At 47.2% G+C, this 24,944-nt stretch overlaps 1 protein-coding gene across 1 annotated transcript in view; it reads right to left on the reverse strand.

Annotated features, from left to right (window-relative positions):
* Positions 1-24,944, reverse strand: part of prdm16 (PR domain containing 16) — a 912,386-nt gene that overhangs the window by 429,563 nt on the left and 457,879 nt on the right. Inside the window, exon 4 of the mRNA XM_070860995.1 lies at positions 1,873-1,890. Within this exon, the coding sequence (XP_070717096.1) occupies positions 1,873-1,890 (18 nt within the window). The remainder of the gene's footprint in view (positions 1-1,872; positions 1,891-24,944) is intronic.

A 24,944-nucleotide genomic window follows, 5' to 3' on the forward strand; every position in this document is an offset into this window, starting at 1 on the left:
GACACAATAGTCTTGCAGTTACGTAACTACCATGGGGCTTTTCCTGCGGTGTAGGGTGGGGTGGGGGCATGGGTTCAATGCCAGACTGATTGTCCTCCCCGAGGTCCTCGTTCTCCTACTCCCCCTGCTCCTTCTCTTCCGCCTCCCCTCTCTCCTGAGGTGGAGCGGCAGTCCCATCTGACAATTCTTGTCCCCTCCTGATAGCTAAGTTATGCAACATGCAGTACACCACAATGAACTCAGCGACCTGCTCAAGGTGGTATTGTAAGTCACCTCCTGAATGATCTAGGTACCTGAAGCGCTGCTTAAGCACTCCAATTGTCTTTTCGATGATATTGTATGTAGCTATATGGCTTTCGTTGTATCGCTTCTCGGCTTCTATCTGGGGGTTACGCAGGGGGGTCATTAGCCAGTTGGCAAGGCCATATCCTTAATCCCTCAGCATCCAACCGTGACCTTGTGGCTGACTCTTAAACAGGTCAGAGACGGTGCTCTCATGCAAGATGTGTGCATCATGGATGCTCCCTGGAAAATTTGCATTTACTGCCATGATTATTTGCTTGTGGTTGACAACGAGTTGCACATTCAGGGAGTGGAATCGCTTTCGGTTCTGAAACCTCTGCCTCCTGAAAAAGTGCTCGCAGGGCGATGTGCATACAGTCTATTGCTCCCTGCACCTTGGGGAAGTTTGCTATTCTTGAGAACCCCAAAGCCCTCTCACTCTGTGCCTCCCTGGTCATAGGGAAGTTTGTAAAGGGCTTCAGTCACCTGTCAAATGAAACAATATGTGGCGTGCTGTGAGATGCTGCAAATGTCGCCAGCTGAGGCCTGAAAAGAGCCGATGCATAGAAGGAAGGTGCCACAGTAAACTTAATCTCAATGGGCAGTGCGGTCCTGATGGTGCTGGTAGGCTGCAGATCTCCCTTAATTAGCTGGCAAATCTCACTGATGACCTCCTTTCGGAAGTGCAGCCTCCTAAGGCACGTGTTATCGGACAAGTCCAGGTATGATCACTTATCCCTGTAAATGCGTTGGGTGTAAGGTCTCCTCCTCAGCACTCTGCTACCTCTTTGATTGGGCACATAATGCTCCTCAATAACCCTTCTCCCATCTCAATTCTGCAGCATGTGAGTAGTCATCAATACTGAATGAGAAATTACAGGCCCCATTACTATAAATGCCCTATAATTGCGTTTGTAGAGGATAATTTAATAATTGTTAAATTTACTCTACAAACGCAATATAAACTCAAAATTCACCACAATGTGATTAGACAGTTGTCAAGATTTTAAAACTACCTTAAAATCACTCACAAATTACTTCAATTATCCCATCAACTTGAAGCAGCCTTTTATTAAAAGTCCTCCAATTTACAAAATAGTGTCCATACAATCAGGGTTAAGATCAGGTGAGCGCAGCTTTTCTTGAGCGTCTTTTTGGGCGAGCGATCATTTGGGCAGTATATGGGCGGAAGTAGCACTTGGCGATAATCTGGGTGGCATTTGGGCGTTAGTTTCCATTATAAACAGTCTTCTGGGCGGTGCACGAGTGATGACGTCAGATTTTATAAACTAAAATATGGGTGAGCGGTTCAGCTAATTCCCGGCGATAATTGTATGCTGATAGATCCGCCGGCGATAAATGAGCGATAATTGAGCGTTAGTTTCCATTTATCACCAAATATGGGTAGTAAACTCAATCTCAGCAGTTAAATGGGCAGTGAATGGGTGGTAAATGGGCGGATATATGCCAAAAGTCGAGCCTTTAATCTTCTATCTGCATCTTACAGCAATTATTTATTTACTTTGTTACCCTGCCTCGAAGGAACTGACTGGTACTGGGTCCGTTTCCACAGATGTTGCTCTCCTGCACCTTGCTCAGGCAACCATTCTTCATGTGTGATTTTATGCAGTGAGTGTTGGGAGTCTATTCAACCATGGTAACCAGGGGGGGTTATCAGAGTTGAATCTGTTATATATGCAGACTATAGATATACTCTCTGTGTAGTCACTGTATAGTTTCATAAGATGGAGACTTGTTCATCTGATGTACTAACAATAAGGTTTACACTGTGTATATACTATGCTGGCACCACTAGAGGGTGCAACTGGTGGAGACCGGGATTTCCTGGCGGCAGGGGCTGTATAAAAGGGTAGCCACCATGCAGCGGCCTCACTCTGGAGTTATGAATAAAGGACCAAGTTTGAGTACAACGCATTGCCTCGTGGAGTCATTCATGAGTACATTAGAGACATAACAACTGCCGATGAGTATGCGGACTTTCACGCGATTATGGCTACCTTTGGCACACTAAAAGACTTTGCAGAGGGTGATGATTGGGATGCCTTCATGGAAAGACTTGAGCAATATTTTGTGGCAAATGACCTGGCAGGGGAGACGGATGCATCGGCGGAGAAGTGCAAGTCTATACTGCTAACCAGTTGTGGGCCCGAGGTCTACCGCCTCATCAGAGACTTGCTGGCACTCAGGAAGACCAAGGATAAGACATACGATGAGCTGACTGAACTAATTCGCGACCAACTAAAACCAAAAGAGGGCATCCTCACGGCCAGGCACAGATTCTACACTCACCGCAGGCCTGAGGGCCAGGAGATTGCAAAATATGCTGCCGACCTCAGGAGACCTGCAGCACCGTGTGATTTCAGCACGCACCTCAACGAAGCATTGCGAGACATTTTCGTTATGGGAATTAACCACGAGGGCCTCCTTCACAAGCTATTAACTGCTGACACCACAGTCAACCTGCAGAAGGCCATCAGCATCAGTCAGGCATTCATGACCTCAACCTGCAGCACCAAGCAAATTATTCATCCTGTGGACTCAAACCCGGCAAGTACTGTACACAGAATGGTGCCTTTCACAGGTAAGACTGTAGAACGTGGCTCTGCACAGGACAGAGAGCACAGACCTCAGGGTTCCAGAACTCAGAGTCCGCCGAGGGGTGCTAATCGAGTAGCACCATGCTGGCGTTGCGGAGGAAACGATAGGGCTCGCCAGTGTCGGTTTGCTGAGTACGTATACAAAGCCTGTAACATGAAGGGCCACCTCCAGCGTGTGTGTAAAAGAAATACGACTCACCGTCCAGCAGAGGAGTCGGTAGATGACTTTGAATCCAGCGGGGAGTATGATGATTTGGCCAGAGGGGCAGCTCAGCCCCAAGAAGAAGTGTATGGAGTGTATACCTGCACCATCGATTGTCCTCCAGCGAAGATGGAAGTTGAGATAAACGGCGTTCCAGTCTTCATGGAAGTGGACACGGGAGCGAGCCAGTCAGTGACGAGCAGGATGCCTTTGAGAGGCAATGGAATGAAAAACGACCCGAGCTGGTTCCAGTACAGGAAAAGTTGCGCACCTACACCAAGGAGCTGATCCCAGTCCTTGGTAGTGCAGATGTAAGTGTAGTCCATAATGGCGCAGTGCACAAATTATCCCTGTGGATTGTTGCAGGTGATGGTCCAACGCTACTCGGAAGAAGGTGGATGGGGAAGATCCAGTGGAAATGGGAAGACCTCTTCACTCCAGCAATCGATGTCCCCCGTGCTCAGAGGCAGAGCAAAACCTCACCTTCGCTTGGGCCAGACACCAGAGAACAGACCAGCGCAGTACCTGAGGCACAGACCGTCCATCACGACTGCGTGGCAATGATCCGACCGCAACGACCTAAAAGTACCTTCCCGGCTCCAGTGACAGGACTCCTGGTGAGGAAGATCGAATTCACAGGCACTCTTCCAGCTTTTGTGGCAGAATCACGGGAGAGAAGGATCAAGGCAGTCGACCTCGAGGACAGAGGCAAGATGGCGTCCCTGCTGCAGTGAGGTGCAGCGTGGCTGAAACAAAAGATGGCCGTGGCCAGACCACGAGGTGCAACGCTGCGGGACCAACACGTGGTGTCTAACAAAGGATTTGATTGGGGTAAAACCAGCAGGGCTCTCCTCAAGGAGACCTGCAACCAACTGAACTTAAAGAGACATTATATGCATGGCAATCAATGTAACAAACCGATTAAGATTGTGAACAAAATGTTGTTGCGAAATGTCGGGTATAGAGTGTCCCCAAAAGTAGCAAGTGAGCGAATTCGGGAGGGTAAAGGCGCTGATCCTGATGTCCTGCCCCAGGTGTCCCCTCAAGCTATAGGCCAGCGACCACAAGAGGGTGAAGGCACTGATCCTGATACCCTGCCCCAGGTCTATCCCACGCTGCAGGCACCCGATGGCACTATTCGCCACAGACCTGGAAACAAAAACGGCGCCAATACGCGCAGTCGGCCGCTGTTGCCCACCCCCCGGGTGGAGATGGCGTAGCCCCCAGACCAATGTCCGGGAGTGAAAGGTCAGAACCAACGAGTTCCCCAAACGGGACCTGGAACAGCCAGGTTCCCAGCACCGTTAGCGAGCAGGCAGAAGACTCTGCAGCCCTCAAAGGAGGACAGGGAGACCACACAGATCTGTGGCTCTGCCCACCACTAGGCAACAGCAAAGGCCCTGAGTCCTGGTAAGGTGAGCGAACCAAGCCCACCCCGCTAACAGGGGGTGCAGCGTCGCCATCAGATGATTGGACCCCGTCCGGCTGCTCTGGAACTAGCATCCTCACATACTTGTACTGCTACCTCAGTACTGACCATGACTGAACCATGAATGCAATCTACCCAATCCTGGCGCACGACCGTAAAACGTAACAAATGTAAGTAATTGAACCAAGGTATCACGATACAAACTGTACTTACACTGTGTCTGATCCTGTATGTTAATGTAATGGGCCTGCTGCATGATCTCGCTGTGGGGGGCGGGGGGGAGGAGGAGGGAGGAAATGGATGTAAGTAGCCATGGACACACACATGGATTACACCCAGAACCCTCTGGAACCTCCACTGCATCATCGAACCATCCAAACTGGTAACCACTACCCAACTTTGTGGCAAAAGGACTTGAGGGTTAACAGGGAGAGAGCCAAGCCAAAGCACAGCCAAGGTGCAAGGGCTATTGGCACTTAAGTCTGGGGGGAGCTAAGCCAGAGCACATAGTGCAACGGTAATTGGCACAAAGGACTTGGGGAGAGTGATGTTATATATGCAGACTATAGAGATACTCTCTGTGTAGTCACTGTATAATTGCATAAGATGGAGACTTGTTTACTATCAATAAGGATTACACTGTGTATATACTATGCTGGCACCACTAGAGGGTGGAACTGGTGGAGACCGGGGTTTCCTGCCCTGGTGGCAGGGGCTGTATAAAAGGGTAGTCACCATGTGGCTGCCTCACTCTGGAATTACGAATAAAGGACCAAGGTCACTACAGCTTGAGTACAACACATTGCCTCGTGGAGTCATTCATGAGTACATTACAGACATAACAGAATCTGACCCCTGTTCTCACCTGATGTCCACGCCCATGTGCTTTCTGACGTGCTGGCCACCAGGAGCGGGAAGCCAGACTGACAATCGCTCTCCCTCTCCCAGGGGCACTGAGCTCAGTTGTGGCACTCCAACTTGTTGTCCTGGCTGCGATCAGCCATCAGTCAACTCAGTAGAAACCCAGGGATGAGACCCGAGATCTTCTTGGTCCGTGTGGCTCAGGGCCGCATCAGCTGGTGCATTTGCCAAATTTAATCACGGAGGCAGGGGATTCAAGTGGGAAAGTGGGACATCTGGATCATAGAGGCCTACCCTGGACCCAGACGGCAATTGCCATCACCAAAAGAGTCTGGGCTGTATAGACCCCATCACTGGAATAATGGAAATGTATAGGCCATGTAGGCCCCATAATCAGGACTTTCACTGCAATTTCTCAAGTATCCCCATTACACCCATGCAGTTGAGCCAGAAGGAAAAGGCGATTTTATATTGTGCACCATAATAATCCTTAATGCCTTGGTCTTGCTGTCTCCTGCCATACAGGCCTCACACCACCAGTGACACAACCAAAGATAAATGTCCCAGTTTTACCGATACCAGCTATTGAGAAGACCCAGTTAGAAAAAACAGGTCTTCCCAGCCACCATCCTTAGGGAATGTGGCAAGTTTATCTTTGACATTTCCCATCAGCTGCATTGGAGCTGGCAGCAGTGGTGCTTAAATCGGCATGCGTTCGTTCTTAAACACTTTTTATCCCTTGTCTACGTCTCTACGGGAACTATAACCATGCACTTTAGAAGGGCCATACCATTAACACAGACTTATATTATTTAAATAAAGGAAGATGAATAATCTGCAAAGCTGCACATTCTCTTAAAAAAGTCACCGAGAATAACCTGAGCAGCCAATGTATTTCCTACCGTTTACAAAAGCTGTGTGGACTGTGATATCCTCCCAATCTGCTGGCCCTCCTATGCCCTATTAAGTGTCCCTAAAGCCTGCTCGCTTATATCTTTTTATTACAAGTCTCTCAACCTCTTCTCTAGGGTGACAGGGCAGAGAGGAGTAATAGAGGAGATAGATAGATAACGGAGGAGATAATCTCCCACAGATGTTTTTCTTCAGTAGCCCCCGGGCTCTCTCCTCTGAATAAACAGAGACTAAATGGAAATTGTTCTGCCAGAGCAGTCCCGGAGGTCTGTTGTCACCGCGCTTGGAAAAAGTAATCCATTCAGGCTCTTCATGTTGAGCCCAAACTGGGGCAGTGTGTGCATGTTTGTTGTGAATCCCCAGGTCTAGAATATCGATAAAAAGCAATTATAATGCAATATGGCATTCTGTAAATCATAAAAAATTACACTTGTTTTACTCTAACTTGACTGGGGTCCAAATTGTAAAATTGTTTATGGAAAGTAAATTAAAACTAAGCGAACCGTGTCATACAATTTACCTGGAAGGGAAGTTTGGTCCTAGGGCACTCTGATGGGGCATTTCAACTTCGACATTTGTTTAAGAAGGGTTTACATGCAAAACAACCAGCAGAATTTTGACTATAATAGCTGTAGAGATTGCTTTCTTTACTGAAGTTGCTGACTCTTTGCTGAGGTTCTGTTTGAGCATTGACAGTGAATGTGAGTAGTCTATTCGAACGTAGCAGGCGTCATAGCTGAGTACAATCTTGCCCTGACATCTACATGAGATGTTGAACCAAAGCAGCATCTGCCCTCTCAGGTGGATCCCATGGCACTATTCGCAGAAGAGCAGGCGAGTTCTCCCAGTGTTCTGGCGAACATTTATTCCTCAACCAACACCTAAAAACGGATTATCTGGTCATTTATTTCATTGCTGTTTGTGGGAGCTTGCTGTGCACAAATTAACTGCCACATTTCCTACATTACAACAGTGACTAATTTCAAAAAGTATTTATTGGCTGTAAAGCACTTTGGGATGTCCTGAGAGTGTGAAAGGCGTGATATAAATGCAAGTTCTTTCTTTCCCTCACACTCCTATTTCCTCTGTGTTCTCTCTCCTTTCAATTGGTAACTGGATTATATTCTCAGAAGTCTTTCACTTCTGTCTGTTGATTTAAGGTGCTAGCAGAAAGTATTCCGTGAGGAGTAGTTGTGTTGAGATTGGAATAATTCCCTTCAGACAGCAGAAGTGCCAATTCGGCTACTTCAATCAACAGCGGAGTTATGTTATTTTAAACGTGTTTGATCATTCATTGAGTTCTGAGTTACACTGTCTTGGGAGACATGTCCGGAGCCAGCGATGAAAATGCAAGAACATTGGACAAAAAGCTCCTTAATTTCCTCGAGGGTTTGCTGGTCTTCCACCATCAACAGGAGTCTGGTGGAACCTGCCAGAAAATAGTAGAGACCCAGTTACATTGGCAATCTGCCGACTTTGGGAGATTTGGTTGGCCTTGTAAAGGGCAGAATCTTCACCTGTCCCTTACAAGTCTAAGAATGCCAAGGTGTAAGAGCAAGGAGTGGGAATGCGCATAGACCAGGAGCTTACACTTCCTCAAAGCAAAAAGGACCTGGTGTTACATCAGAGGCTGGCACACTGACAGAGATGAGGCATACCACCCTGCAGAAGGGCACAACTGGGCCCCTGTAAGGAGGTGGGAGGGGGGCAGTTCAAGGACAGGGATATGGCCTGGATCATCAAAGAACAGGATGATTTTTTTTTTAAATGGGATTGTTGCCCTTATAAAGGGCTTGGGGAAGGGAGGGGTGGTTCAGTGGGCTCTTGTGCAATCTCACTCAATGACAGGCAAGCATTGTATTTTCTGCCCACATGTGGCAACCAGGCACCAGAGATGCACCCACAGTAGCACTTCCACCCATGCAAATGAGGTGCCCTCCCATTGACTCCGTGAACTCCAATGAGGTCAGCGCTGGCAGGAGCAACACAAATGTAACCGCAAAGATTGTGGCCCATGGATTTTGGGGTCTGGACTGTCCTCCAGTTTATTACTGTCTGTCTGCTGGTGCCTACAAAAGAATGAAAATGGTAACAACCTATAAGCTGTGGGCCCACTCGATGTTCTTGGATACAGGCACGTGATGGAGAAAAGGACAAGATAGGAGGAGGCATGTCTGTGTTGGTTATTGGTTTCCTTTTTATAAATATGGTTATATACATCCCCAGTGCCTCGGTTTGTCAGTGTGCTGCAGAGTAAGGTAGTAAATCGTGCTGACTAGGAAAGTTCTAGGTTTTATGCTCAGTTAGGTGGTCTCAGCCAGGTTGCTGGTAGGTGTGCTTCAATTTGCCTCAATGTCACAGGAACTTGTCCAGGGTACCTGTTTCTCATTGCTATCCAGTATCCCTGCTGGGAAACACGCAGGCATGGACGTCAGACAAGGGCAGGATTGGATTAACGACAGTTGAATAGCCTGCTGACACGCACACCAGAAGAATGGCCCATTGGAGGACGGCATCTGTGGAACCATACCTCAGCAAGGGATAGCATCTTCAGGAGACGAGAAAGAGCTTACATTTATCTAGCACCTTATCATAATCTCAGCGCCTTCCCGAAGCACTATGCTAATGAATTACTTTCAAAGTGCTCGATGGGACAGTGTCGAGGACGCTTCACTCCGACTCTAATCCACTGCACCCGACCTGGAAATGTTTGATGGTACTGTGAAGAGAGAGCTTTACTGTCTCTAAACCACTGTACCTGACCTGGGAGTGTTTGATGGGATAGTACAGAAGGTGCTTTACTGTCTCTAAACCATTGTACCTGACCTGGAAGTACTTGATGCTGACACTGGGTGCTCGAAATGGAAAGTGTTACACTAACGTCCCTCATCCCGATGAGCACGAAACTGACAGAAAAAAGCTTCAAGCAAAACAAAGGCCTAGGGATTCTAAGTCATAAATGCCCACGGTACAGACAGTACAATTCAAAACATTTCACATTCCTTCGACTCGCTTGGCGAGGTTGGAAAGTCTTATTGAACATGCTGAATGAAGCGGGTAAGGACCAAAGCGCCCTGAAAGCTTCAACAAAGGATGACCAGAGCGAGAAATGTGAGCACATGCCACTGCACTGCATATGGAGTTCCTGATCCTTACGACATTAAAGTACTATTCAGGAAGGAAGAGCCCCATTGGCTTATATTCAAACCCATGACCTCTGGTTTTTTTTCATCTTAAAAGAAAATGTAACCTGACCCCTCTCCCGGATCAGTAGACATGACTGAAGTGAAAGCTATGTGTTTATGACAGGTTTGAGGTAACACCCGGCAGATTGGCATCAAAACAGATCCTTGTGCGCAGAGGGCACACAGGCACTCCCTCTCATCTACTCGTGCATGAGGATTGGTCGAAATGATCAGGTAAGGAGACTGACAATGAAAAGCTGGTGAGAGCACCTAGTTCGGAAAGCATGCTAACGGCGCTAAAAGTGAAACGTGATCCTTACCAAATCGTGTCCTAATTTATCAAAATGGCGGCTAACTGTTACTGCATGATGCGGTACAGATCCAAACAAACCAGAAAGATCCCTGGCCTGTCCTGAGTTATCCAACTCACAGCCAGAGGATGGGGGAGGGGGTGGAACTATAATTGGCCTCAGTACCCCAGGCTTGAGAAGGATGTGGGGAAAAATCAGCCAGGGCTTCTGCTCCTGCCTTTCATCTAGTGAACTATATCCAAACTGCACATCACACGAGAACAGAATCACGCTCAATGGCGATTTTTCCTCAGGGTTGAATGGCGCACTGTAGAGACTAAGACAGGGCGGCCACTGGTGAGGTACTGAAAGGCAGTGGTGCCCTGTGGAATGGGACCCCAGCAAGGCGTCAGAGTCTTAGGGTTGAGATGTTAAATTGAGGCTCCATCTGCTCCCTCAGGTGGACGTAAAAGATCCCACGACTCTATTTCGAAGAAGAGCAGGACAGTTCTTCCAGGTGTCCTATTTGATATTAATCCCTCAACCAACATCACTTTGGTCATTATTACATTGCTGTTTGTGGGAGCTTGCTGTGCACAAATTGGCTGCCACATTTCCTGCATTACAACAGCGACCATTTTTAAAAAGTACTTTGTTGGTTATAAAGCCCTTTGAGACATTATGAGGTCATGAAAGGCATTGTAGAAATGCAAATTCTTTCTTTTAGAAGTAGAGCAATGGGAGAAAAGTGAATATAGAAAATCAAAAGGAGGAACATACATAAAATTGATCGGTAATATTATCAGGTCGAGTATCAGCAAATCCTGTCCCCCACCACATGAGATTATTTGCTTCAATCCGTTGTTTTACTTCGAGTTGTGACACGTCAACTTGATGGACCTGTTTTGCTAATAGAATGATCAACATACAATGTGAATCAAACTTGAACTCTTCACCTTCCTTATTCCCTCCACCTTCTCTCCCCCGCAACCCCTGCAGATTGCCTGTAAAATCGCACTGCTGTCCCTCCTTTCAACTATCACATTGTAAGCTCGCTGGACGCACTCCTGTGCTCCACATTTAACCCTTCATTGGTGCCAGCCGCCTTTAACCTGGGAGAAGAGGCGTTCCTACGCACTGGGTGATTCGCCCATTGATAGGGGCTTCAGGAATGACACTGCTGCCATAGGATCTGCCAGCCTATCAGTAGGCATGCTGGCGTAGAGCCCAGGAGTGACTCATGTCGCTACTTCTTCAGATCACAACATACTCGCACCTATTGCACCCCAGGCTAAATCTCCACAGGTGAAGCAACGTACACACTGCTGTGTGGCCCAGAAAGAGTGCCACCTCAATTCGAGGAGACTCTCATGGCCACAAAGCTGCCAACCAACTTATAGACTCTGGCCACGCGAGGAGTGGGGGTATAGCACCAAGAAGCACAATATTAGGTTGTACAGTACAACCCACACAAATTGTTACGACGGGGGAACACCACGGTGGCAGGCACTGGAATCATATTTTGGATCATGAAATATGCTGCTATTTGAGTTGCTGAATGTGCAGAGTTTCCTTTTACTGGATGGCAGGACTCCTGAGAGTCCATGGCACTGTTGATGGCATCCATCTTGCCAGCTGATGTCCCTTCTTGCGCAAGGGCAGGCACGGAGTCTCCTGTGTTGGGACTGGCAGTGGCATAGCATTCGACACTGATGTGTAACTCTGCAGGCCATAAGTGCACACTACAGCTATCCGGCACCAATGGAATGTGTAGAAAAGCTTATCTCCATGCTTAGCGTGATGCCTCAGTGAGGATGCAATGGCTGGCACCTTAGTTCTGTGCCATGCAATGCCCCAGTACAAAGTTATCTCTGAAATGCTGCAACAATTATCTGGGCACTCCTCCTGATAACCAGAAAACATCGTCCTCATTTTCACACTTGTCGCTCCGCTCCCTGCACGCAAGAGACTGCTCCATTAGCAGGACCTCCGAGGCATTCTCGGTAGATGGGGGAACCTTCCTGATTGTTCCTGCGCTCACATGGTTTTCCCAAGGCACACTTGTATAAATTCTAGAAACAGCTACCACTACTTGTTGCAGAGACAAAACAATTTTGCTAACTCAAAAACCATTGCTTTAAGAGCAAACAGCAACTCTTTAAAAGCTGAGTTGCATCACTGGATTTCTGCCAGCCCAGCCCATCCCAGTGAATTATGCTGCCGGTTAAACTCCCTGCATCTATTTTTCACGTTGAGCACAATTGGATTGTTGGAGCGATTTGTGGAAGGAGAAGATTGGGCAGACTTTGTGAGCTGTTTGAGCCAGTTTTTCGTGGCCAACAAAATGGCGGAGGTCGGCGACGCAGATCGGCGCAGGGCGGTGTTCCTCGCGGTTCGCGGCCCAAAAATTTATGGTCTGATAAAGAATCTACTCCTGCCTGTGAATCCAACAGAGAAGACATATGAAGAATTGTGCACACTGGCACATGACCACCTTAAGCCAGACGAAGGCATCATCATCTCGAGATACAGATTTTACACGCACGTTCGCTCAGAGGGCCAGAATGTGGCGGAATGTGTTGGCGACCTGAGGCGTCTAGCGGGACCGTGTAAGTTCGGGGCTGTGTTGGCAGACATGCTGCAGGACTTCTTTGTAATTGGCATCAACCATGAGGTGATCCTGCGTAAACTACTGGCGGTGGAGACATTGGACTTGAACAGTGCCATCACGATCGCTCAGTCATGCATGACGACGGATAGAAGTCTAAAGCAGATATCAGTGAAAAATCAAAACTTGACAAGTACTGTAAAGATGACTGATTCGCCGTTCAGCAGAGCAGCACATGGCAGGGCCCACCCGACTGCGTACGCAAAACCTGTGGCGGCCCGAAGTCCGCCAGCGGGAATGCATCCGATTTCTCCATGTTGGCGTTGTGGGGGAAATCACCGGCACCAGCAGTGCCGATTTAAGCAATATAGTTGCAAAGACTGTCTGAGAGTGGGGCATCTCCAGCGCAAGTGTCTGCAGATGAGCAAGCGTGCTGCAACACACCACATGGAGGATGATGGTCAGACTAACACGGATCCGGATATGCAATCCGAGATACCAGAGGAGGAAGTGTATGGACTGTACTCGTTCCTAACTAAGAGCAAACCGATAATGATCAACGTGAAATTTAATGGGGTGCTGGTATCGATGGAACTGGACACGGGGGCGAGTCAATCGATAATGAGCCAGAGGGCATTTGACAAGCTGTGGGATACTAAGGCTGTGAGACCCAGGCTGAGTCCAGTCAATGCCAAATTGTGCACGTACACCAAAGAACTCATAACGGTGATTGGCAGTGCCACAATTAAAGTGTCGTATGACGGTGTGGTTCACGAGTTACCACTATGGATTGTCCCAGGCAATGGCCCAACGCTGTTCGGCAGGAACTGGCTTGAAAAAAACAGATGCAATTGGAATGACATCAAGGCGTTTTCATCAGAGAAAGACACATGTGCCTAAGTATTGAGCAAGTTCCCCTCGCTGTTTGAGCCAGGTATCGGCAACATCACGGGAGCCAAGGTGCAGATCCATGTGGTCTCGGATGCAAGACCTGTCCATCATAAAGCTCGGGCAGTTCCGTATATGATGAGAGAGAAGGTCGAAATCGAACTGGACAGACTCCAGCGTGAAGGGATCATATCACCCGTTGAATTTAATGAATGGGCCAGCCCCATTGTTCCTGTGCTGAAAAGTGATGAAACAATCAGAATCTGTGGAGACTTCGGGCCCAAGTTTCACATGTCCTCCCAGAACGACGCACTCCAAGAGGCCCGCCTATTTTTTCGAATAAAAAAAGCCCCCAGAACTTACCTCGCGATTCTCCAAGTCCAGCAGGCCTGTTTCACAGTCAACGCAGCGCAGCACAAGCAGCTGGGGGCGGAGCTACAGCCCTGTGCAAAAAAGAGTGGAGTCTGCGCGTGTTTGCAGTAGCTCCTGGCTCTCCCAGCGGATCCCGTCTCCGGGCAACCCTATCCCTGGCTGAAGGGATGTCGCGCTGTTCGCTGTCCCTATCCCGGGCCGAGTGGCCTGCCTGCCTCACAATCCCTCGCCTCGACTTGTCACCACTGCCCTTACCTCCTCGGCGGCGGGGCCTACCCGAATTCCTCCCTGGTGGCGGGCCCCGTCCAAACTGCAGCTCTTCGGTGGCGGGCTCGGCCCGAGCTCCTCTTCGGCGGTGGGGCCCGCCCGACCAGCAGTTCTTTAGTGGTGGGCCCCGCCCGAACTACTCCCCGGTGGCGGGCCCCGCCCGAACTACTCCCCGGTGGCGGGCCCCGCCCGAACACCTCCTAGGTGGCGGTGGCCTGCCCGGCCAGCTCTTCAGCAGGCTGTTGAAGGGCTCCCGGTGCTGCAGTAGGTGAGTACAAACTTTAAATTTTTTATTTATTGATTGATTTTTTATTTTTTTACTTTTTACTTTTTATTTTTTTTTGATTGATTTATTGATTTATTTATCATTTATTATTGATGATGGTTCTTTATTGGTAAAAGTGAAGTGTTTAATGCTTTGTAAAATCCCCTAACTTCCCTCTAATTTCCCTTCCCCCCTAACTCTCGCTACCTGCGCCTAATTTCTAAAATGTAAGCAAGGTTTTTCTGAGCGTACAAACATTGGCACTTACTCCATTATCAGTTAGTTTAGAGTAACTTTTCGCTGCCTAAACTTGAAAAACAGGCGCATGTGGTTGATAACGCCCCCTTTTGAAAAAAAACGGTACTAAAACTAAACTAATCTAACTAACTAGAACTGGAGCAAACTACATGCCGAGAATTGTGATTTCTAAGATACTCCATACTAAACTAGTTGCTCTAAAAAAATAGGAGCAACTCGAGCCAAAACTTGGGCCCTTGAAGGCTATGATCAACAGGGTTTTCAAAACAGGATCAGTACCCATTACCGAAGGCTGATGACTTGTTTGCAACGTAGCCGGGGGGAAGTCGTTCACAAAACTGAACTTGACGTCGGCCTACATGACACAGGAGCTGGTCGAGACATCGAAGAGACTTACTTGCATTAATACATGTAAAGAACTGTTTATTTATCACAGGAGCCCTTTTGGAATTTGCTCGCTGCAGCTATATTTTAGAGGAACACGGAGAGTCGACTGAAGTCTGTTCCCAGAACCGTCGTGTTCCAAGGTGACATCCTGATCATAGGTCATGACTCCGAGGAACATCTGAACAACCTGGAAGAGGTTCTGCAGCGTCTGGACAGACTGAAACGCTCGAAGTGCATCTTCATGGCACCAGAGGTCGAATTCCTGGGGAGGAAAATTGCTGCTGACGGCATCAGGCCCACGGACGCGAAAACCAAGGCCATCAACAATGCACCCAAGCCGCAGAATGTGACGGAGCTGCGTTCGTTCCCGGATCCACTCAACTACTTTGGTAACTTCCTACCTAAATTGAGCACCTTATCAGAACCACTTCACATGCTGCTAAGAAAAGGCGACAACTGGGTGTGGGGTGCATCTCAAGACAGAGTTTTTGAGAAAGCCACTAATCTGCTTTGCTCTAACAAGCTGTTGGTACATTATGATCCGTGTAAACATTTAGTATTGGCCTGTGATGCTTCGTCATATGGAATTGGTTGCATACTCCAACAATCTAATGAGTTGGGTAAACTTCAACCAGTTTGTCTAAAGTGGAAAGAGCCTACAGCATGGTGGAGAAAGAAGCACTAGCGTGTGTGTATAGGGTTAAAAAGATGCATCAGTACCTGTTTGGTCTTCAGTTTGAACTGGAGACAGATCACAAGCCACTCATTTCACTGTTCTCTGAAAACAAAGGTATCAATAGCAATGCATCATCCCGCATCTAGAGGTGGGCGCTGGCATTATCCGCTTATGATTATGTCATTCGCCATAGACCTGGCACCGAGAATTGTGCCGATGCTTTGAGCCGTCTGCCATTGCCCACACCGGAGGTGGAAATGCCACAACCGGCGGACCTATTGTTCGTTATGGATGCTTTTGAGAGTAAAGGAACCCCTGTCACGGCTCAACAAGTTAAGACCTGGACCAGCCCGGACCCGATTTTATCGGTGGTGAAGAGTTGCATCCTCAAAGGTGATTGATTTGCCATACCCAAGCAAATGTGCGAGGAGACCAAATCTTACATTCGTCGCAAAGACGAACAGTCAGTTCAGTCGGATTGTATACTGTGGGGCAATTGTGTTGTTATGCCCATGAAAGGGAGAGAGAAATCTGTACGTGAACTACATAGCACACATCCCGGCATTGTAATGGTGAAAACCATCGCCAGGTCTCATGTATGGTGGCCGGGAATTGACTCTGAGCTGGAATCATGTGTGCATCAGTGCAACACTTGCATGCAGCTCAGCAAAGCACCAGCGGAATCGCCACTGAGTCTGTGGTCGAGGCCGTCCAAACCACGGACCAGGATCCACATCGACTTTGCAGGTCCCTTCCTGGGAAGATGTTTTTAGTTGTGGTGGATGCATATTCGAAGTGGATAGAGTGTATAATCATGTCATCCAGCACATCCACAGCTACCATTGAGAATCTCAGTGTCATGTTCGCGACACATGGTCTGCCTGACATCGTCGTTAGCGACAACGGATCGTGCTTCACCAGTCAGGAGTTTAAAGAGTTCATGAAACTCAATGGTATCAAACATGTAAGGTCAGCACCATTCAAACCTGCATCCAATGGGCAAGCAGAACGTGCTGTCCAAATCATAAAGCAGAGTATGAAGCGAGTAACCCAAGGGTCACTGCAGACCCGCCTGTCATGCATACTGCTGAGTTACAGGACAAGACCACACACTCTTACCGGGGTCTCTCTTGCTGAACTAATGATGAAGAGAGGTCTTAAGACCAAGCTATCTCTTGTACACGCTGACTTGAATAATCATGTTGAATACAGAAGACAAAGTCAGCAAGGGTATCACGATCGCGCAGCTGTGTCATGCGATATTTCTGTAAATAATCCTGTATATGTTCTGAATTATGGTCAGGGTCCCAAGTGGATCGCAACAGAGGGCAACAGAGTATTTATTGTCAAGCTCAAAAATGGGCAAACATGCAGGAAACATATGGATCAGACAAAGCTGTGGCACACAGACGAACCGGAACAGTCGGAGGAAGAGACAATCGACGACCAACCAACCTACCCCCCAGTCATCAGAGGACTCAGTGGTCATCAGTGAATCGGGACTTTCAATCACTGACATGGTCAATGAAAATGGACTTTCAATCCCTGACATGGCCATTGCAACTCCCACCAGGTCAGCCACCCAGCCACCAGTCACAACAGACTCTGAACACTCACCCAAAGCTGGAGTTGAACTGAGACGGTCAGCGCGGGAGTGTAAAACACCGGGTCGTCTCAATTTGTAAAAGACCACGTTAATATCTCAGAGGGGGGTATTGTCATGTATGTACTTTTGGGATCACTAGCCACTAGATGGCATCACTGTTGGAGGCCATTGGGCTGCACGCACGTGTGTGCAGCCCAAGTATAAAAGGCCAGTCATTTTGTGTATTAGTCACTTTGGGCCTTAATAAAGCAGACCAAAGGTCATACCTCTTGGAGTTAAACTGTACTCAGTCTAAAAGTTATTGCATGCACAACAAAACTCATGCTAAGAGTGGAAGCAAGTCTTCCTCGATTCCGAGGAACTGTCAATAATAATGATATAAAATGACGGATGCATAGGAGCTCTAATCAAGGGGTTTGGATGATGTTATAAACCATGTGTGTAAATTTCAAGTAGTTTATAAACACGATATAAGGACATAACATTGGAATCAGCCCAAAAATAATGCAATTTTCATAATGCTGGTTTTGTTCCATTTCTCCAAATTTGTGTAATGATTAAATGAATACCGTACTCTTACTGCAGACCTGAGCTCAAAGTTACACAGCAGAACTTGGACTAACTGCCAGATCTTTATGAAAAAGACCCATTGACACTCATGCAGTCATTAGGAAGCCGAGGTTACACAGAGGTCACTAAAAGGTGTTTTCTTTTAACAACTCCAGGACACTAGGTTCCCTGTAAGCACTTGTGGACAACCTCCAAGAATGTGGCCATTTCACTATAGGCTGCCTACAGCATGCAGTTAAAAATCACCGGGAGCTCTGCTCCATAAGGGTTCCCATTACCCCTGCTAAATGCTCCGTGTCAGCACTATACTTATAGGAGTTTCCTCAGACACAAATCCTGCTGTTTTTCTTCCACTCATTCACTGGGAGCAGGTGGGCATGGGCTGGTCGATTCAAACTGCCCCTGGTGGCTCATTTGCTAAATGCACTGCCCAGTGTGGAAAGAAGAAAGAACTTGCATTTATATAGCATCTTTCATGACCTCAGGACGTCATAAAGTGCTTTGCAACCGATGAAGTACTTTTGGAGTGTAATCACTATTGTAACATAAGAAATGTGGCAGGCAAATTGCGGACAGCAAGTTCCCACAAATAGCAATGAGATAATGACCAGATAATCTGTTTTAGTGATGTTGGTTGAGGGATAAATATTGGCCAGGACACCGGGGAGAACTCCCCTGCTCTTCTTCGAAAAGTGCCATGAAATCTTTTACGTCCACCTGAGAGGGCAGACGGGACCTTAGTTTATCATTTCATCCAAAAGACGGCTCCCTCTATACTGCACTGGAGAGGCCGCCTAGACTTTGTGCTCAAGTTTCTGGAGTGGAACTGAGGGTAACAAACAAAGCTCCCTGGATCGATTTGCCGCCTGTGCTGAATTGGATGGACTGGTAGTACTAATGGCTTCAGCGATCAGGGGCTGCAAAGGGTTTCTGTTCCTGATTCATTGGCGCCTGTTAGAAGTGTGAGTGCGTGGACAAGATCGGGATTGGGCGTGACTGCGATGCCCCCTGTGATTGAACAGACACCCACATTCTAGGCTCACATGTTACCTACACTTGCCACGAAGAGTGCTATGAAGGTTCCTAATTCCAGTATAAGTACTGAGGGGACATTTGGTTTTCATCATTGTAATATTTTTATTATAATAAGTTCCTGTCGCACTTTGATCAATATACTCACAGACCCTACCATTCCAGTACTGGCTTCTACTTGCAAGTTACATCAAAATTCCAATTGTAAACTCTCCATGGGTAAATTCAGTGCTCACGTATACCTAGTGGATTGTTGCGGTTGTTCTGTCTTGGACGCACACTTCCTTTGAGCGTTGAACTTACTCTACAGTCTCAACACTAAAGATCTGAATCCAAATGTACACCTGATCCAAAAATGGTTACCAATGGCTCGGTCTGTGAATGGACACGAGTGGACTGTTTTACTCTGAGTACTGATGTCAGGAAGCCTCGCCTGTTGCTTGTGCCTTTCAGGAAATGGTGGGCATACTGCCCACGATGTCTCAATATGTGTAGCTGATGGGCGAGACTCCTCACTCTTCAGCACAATCAGTGCTTCAGTGTCTTACTGAGCAGAACAAACCAGCAAGATCCCACGTTTGATCCCTGCTCTGTGCTGAGTTAGCGATCCTCAGCCAAGGGCTACTCAGACTGAGTTAAACAAACCAGGGAATTTCCCCCCCCCCGGCCCCCAAATCCTCTACTACAGCTGCTAACACGTTGGGGAAGAGTCACTGGAGCACTGCTCCTTGCTTGAACGACCATTCTTCACGTGAGAGTGTCATTGGGCTACTCAACTACATAGGGCATCACAGCCAGGCCCCAATCCTTTCCTTACTTGATCTCTGCACATCCACACTTTCCATCAGGGGTCACTGGATAGCAGCCTGAGTCGCCCTGCCACAATTCGCCTCAGTTTCCCTGGGCTATGAAGTGAATGATCAACCAAGGAGCCAGCTCCTGACTTCTGCTGGAATAGTGCTTGTATGTGGATGTTAAGACAGGATCAGCCATGACTGTAATGTAGAATAAACGAACACTCACTCACAGACACAGCGCCAACTGAACCAACACCAAATTAAATGTAGTATCTCCAAATTTGCGGATGACACTAAGTTGGGTGGCAGTGTGAGCTGCAAGGAGGATTCTATGAGGCTGCAGAGCGACTTGGATAGGTTAGGTGAGTGGGCAAATGCATGGCAGATGAAGTATAATGTGGATAAATGTGAGGTTATCCACTTTGGTGGTAAAAACAGAGAGACAGACTATTATCTGAATGGTGACAGATTAGGAAAAGGGCAGGTGCAAAGAGACCTGGGTGTCATGGTACATCAGTCATTGAAGGTTGACATGCAGGTACAGCAGGCGGTTAAGAAAGCAAATGGCATGTTGGCCTTCATAGCGAGGGGATTTGAGTACAAGGGCAGGGAGGTGTTGCTACAATTGTACAGGGCCTTGGTGAGGCCACACCTGGAGTATTGTGTACAGTTTTGGTCTCCTAACCTGAGGAAGGACATTCTTGCTATTGAGGGAGTGCAGCGAAGGTTCACCAGACTGATTCCCGGGATGGCGGGACTGACCTATCAAGAAAGACTGGATCAACTGGGCTTGTATTCACTGGAGTTCAGAAGAATGAGAGGGGACCTCATAGAAACGTTTAAAATTCTGACGGGGTTAGACAGGTTAGATGCAGGAAGAATGTTCCCAATGTTGGGGAAGTCCAGAACCAGGGGACACAGTCTAAGGATAAGGGGGAAGCCATTTAGGACCGAGATGAGGAGGAATTTCTTCACCCAGAGAGTGGTGAACCTGTGGAATTCTCTACCACAGAAAGTTGTTGAGGCCAATTCACTAAATATATTCAAAAAGGAGTTAGATGAAGTCCTTACTACTAGGGGGATCAAGGGGTATGGTGAGAAAGCAGGAATGGGGTACTGAAGTTGCATGTTCAGCCATGAACTCATTGAATGGCGGTGCAGGCTAGAAGGGCCGAATGGCCTACTCCTGCACCTATTTTCTATGTTTCTATGTTTCTAACAAGGTGTCCATGCCTACAGGAGGGGACAGGAAGGGGGCAAGATGGTGAAGAAAAATAATTTAAAATAAGGAGTTATCTGTAATGTGAAGGAAATGAAATGTCACCTTCAGTTTAATTGTGGCTTTTTTTTTGAAAAAGAAACTTCCAGTTGTGAAGTTGCCAGCGCTTTGTCCCTGAATCAAGTTCAAGCCATCAAACGAAGAAAGTTCCTCGGTCTTTGGAACCTTCTTTGTAACAAGTGTGAGGTAAAATCTGGCATGAGTGATGGAGGTGCGGAGGTGCCACCCTGTATCCTGCTGCCATCTCCAACACAAGACAAAAGGTGCCTGCTGAGCCACAGTCGAGCTTAATGTCAATTCCGATGACTAATGGGAGAAGGGAAGGTAAAAAGTTCAGTGCTGGTTTTACCAGTGCATTCTGGCATAAGGGTATCCAGCGGTCACACACAGGGAATAGGAACAAAAAAAAAGGCACAAGTTGGTTTCAACTAGTCTCAAAAGAATTACAGTGCTGTCCCTCCCTCCGTGGGGATAAGCTGCATTTCCATGTTAACAGGACAATATAGCACTGTTTGGATTGAGGCTTGATAGTGAGAGCTTCAATATCTGCAACTCTCTTACGGTTACTTATATTTATTCAGATAAAGTCTATCGGATAGATTTTATGAATTTGCTCTCTCAGCGTGAAACTTTGCACACCGAGAACACTTATTGGGAGGTCGGTCTTAGAGGTAGTGGGAGCCACAGCATTTTCTCTCGACACCCAAGTTCCTAATACATGGTCCCAGCCTCCCAGGAATGTGAATTTACAAGATCTCCCCTTATATGTTCTGTTGAAGAGATAATTCACCAAGGTACAGAAAACAGAACTTGCCAGGCACAGGCCAGTTATTGTTTGATGGTCAGTCAGAACACAACAGTTAAACAAACCAGGGAATTCCCCCCCCCGGCTCCCAAATCCTCTACTACAGCTGCTAACATGTTGGGGAAGAGTCACTGGAGCACTGCTCCTTGCTTGAACGGCCATTCTTCATGTGCGAGTGTCATTGGGCTACTCAACTACATAGGGCATCACAGCCAGGCCCCAATCCTTTCCTTACTTGATCTCTGCACATCCACACTTTCCAGCAGGGGTCACTGGATAGCAGTTTGGGTAAGGGGACCCTGGCCAATGATTATTCTTCCTAGCTCAAGGTTTTTGAAGCGTTCTTACTGCCACAAGTTAACCAGCACAGATCAATGACCAAAACTGGGACCTTCCCAGTCTGTATGGCTTAAGTCCAAACTGGGTGGTGCAATTAACGACTGAAGTACGGCCTCGTGTTAACTGTGTGAAATGGAGTAGGGTAATTACTTATGTAGATGAGAGTATTGCATCTTGTTAATTGTGCAGTTTCAAAAGGGCAATGTCTTATTAGTGATGGAAGCAGCAGGTTAATATCTTGTTAACTGTATGATTAGCTGTGTGAATTGGAGTGCAAAGAACCTTATTAATTGGATGGGAGAGGAGCAGGGCATTATTGATTGCATGGGTTGGAGAACACATCGTCTTATTAATTGTTAACTTTCTTCCTGTACGTTTACGGTTCTCTGCAAGGTCTGGAGTGCAGACATGCCTTCCCAGATTACACCTGTGTGTTCAGTTTGAGAGTGTGTGTGAAGCTACATTATTCACCTGGGCTTTGATGACACTATTTAAACAGTGAGGTGATTAATATTGATTCCTTTTCTTAGAATACAAACTAAACAGATAAAACAAACTATTCATTACTTCAATCTTTATCTTGACCTTCATCAGACCTCCAGAACCAGACCTACAAGAGTATGGAAAGTAAATAGAAAATTACGCATATATCTTTCCTTTCACGTCCCTAACAATGGGACTATTTTGCTTCATTTCCAACATTTTCTCATTACCCTGACCAAATGCCAGAAGCAAGGAGCTAAAAGGGAGGGTGGGGTGATGAGCAAATAGATAGTAGGCTTTATACAGAATGACCAAGCACTCATGAAGGTTGGTTGAAGGCCGAACTCAGAGCCTGCATGTCTTGGATTTGAATGCTAGCAGGGTTGACTCTATTTTTCATCCCTCTAGGGAAGTGACCCATCAAGCTGCTCGATTGTATCAAACCGATAGACAGCATCCCACCATCACCTTCTCAAGGGCAACTTAGGAGGGGCAATAAATGCCAGCCCTGCTAGCGAAACCTGCATCCTGAGAATGAATAAAAAATCTGGAGGAAGGAAATTAAGCATTCCAACCAAGATTTCAGAAGGATCCACTCCCCTCGCTCTTCGGGGAGGAAGGCGTCTTCTATAAAACATCTGTGAAGTCTGAAAAATTGATATAATGATATCCATATACTTTTTAAGTAATGTATATATCATTTTACACGAGCTTTGTCGCATTACCATATATTGTTTTTTTGGTTTTACTCCAGGGTCGGTAAGAACCACATTGTTCTCCTAGTAAGGGATGGCTGGAATCTCCAGGAGTCTGAGTGTTCAAAAGTCACTTAAGTACTGGTGTATTGCAAAGCCCAAAGTCAGCCAAGAGCTCAGACACACATAAGATCCAATATCAGCTCTGCCCGGAAGCAACAATCAACTAAAGAGACCCCTGGCATCAATGAGAACCTTTCGTTAATGGTGAAAGTGATACACAAGCACTCAGCACACTATATTAAAAAAAAAGTAACACTAAATGCTATTTCAGATTCTGCGATCTAACTCACTGAGCCATAAGGATTTGGTACACTCTGCATTTTTGTACCGAGAATTTGGCATTAAGGTACTGCCGACCAAAGTATCTCATTGTTAAGAAGCGCGAGAGAAGTTATCTCCAGGGCTCGCTATGCTGCAGATGCTTCTAATCTCACAGCGTCATTGAAAAATATTCATTGTTACTGTAAATTCTTTTGTCAGGTGAGATTATAGGGTGCGGTCTGTTGATTGACGGACAGTGGAAACTGCTGATTTTTAACAAACCAAGTAAAACTTAGTTCAATTGAACTGTTCAGTGTGGGCAGAGTGACCAACTGCCCCATTATTAGCCCCAGCAATGCATTCATACCTCCTAGTCTTCTGTTTCATTTATTTATTTCAATGCAACAATTATATTTACAGAACTGGTCTAGGACTCTGACAAATCCAATAAGAGCTGGGCTCAAAGGGGCCAAAACTGATCCCCACCGAAAACGCTCCTGACGTGTTTTGACTGTTTTTATCACCGCAGTAGATGCGATGGCCTCTTGCGCAAAATTCCGCTCTTTGGTTTTTTTTCGAGCGGCCCAGAAGTCGGTCATAATGGGGGCTGGAGAGCGGCGGTGAGCGGAAGTTCGGTAAGTATAGGGGCGAAAGTGGGGGGCGGGCGAGTGTCCGCCGCTGTCACTCATTAACGAAGCGCTGATGATGTCATCACACTGGCGGGTCACTCCTCCTTCACTTCACTTCTCCGCGAAGCTTTAAGTTAGGTCCACCAGGGAGGGTTTCGGCTGCCTGTTGGCGGCTTGGCCGAACCTGGGGGCATAATTGTCGGCCCGACCTGGCAGACAAAAAAAATAAAATGGCGGCCGCGGCAGTTGGTCCTCCCCTTTAATGGCAGCCGCACCTCCATTTTACAAACACTGCAAGCACAGTGCACCAACAGAAAAATCTGTTGGTGGCACCGAGCGGCAGGAGCAAGATTTTCAGTGTGGAATTTCGCGCTCGGGGGGCACATCGGTGGTGTGCGCTCTGATGACGCACTTAGGACAGACCGGCAGCAGCGGAGCCAACGGATACCGCAGGAGGGCAATTTTCAAAATGGCGGCCATTGGACGAAAAATCGGCAGCCATTCCTGGCCGCTGATTTCCGGCGGTAACAGGCCTTAAGGGAAGGCCCAATTTCAGCCCCAAAGTCCCATAAGCTGTGAGGATAACATATTTGACAAATACTCATTCTGCTATATTTCAATCAAACACCTTACACTAAATCACAACCGCGTATGTATAGATTGCAGGTAGTCAAAAATCAGAAACTCAATTTGAAAGTAACTGCAGTTTTGTAGCCTTGCACTGCTAATCGTATCGGCCGCAGACCATTCCCCCCCTCAGCATGGAAGCTGTGTTGTTGGCCTGCACAGTAGGAGCTGAATAAAACGTCCCCCCAGACCAGTATTATCTTTACTCTGTGCTGTTGAGGATGTTTTATCTCCGAGGGTAGGAGCGAAACTGACCCG

This window comes from Pristiophorus japonicus, chromosome 18 (assembly GCF_044704955.1).
Source record: "Pristiophorus japonicus isolate sPriJap1 chromosome 18, sPriJap1.hap1, whole genome shotgun sequence".
NCBI lineage: Eukaryota > Metazoa > Chordata > Chondrichthyes > Pristiophoridae > Pristiophorus > Pristiophorus japonicus.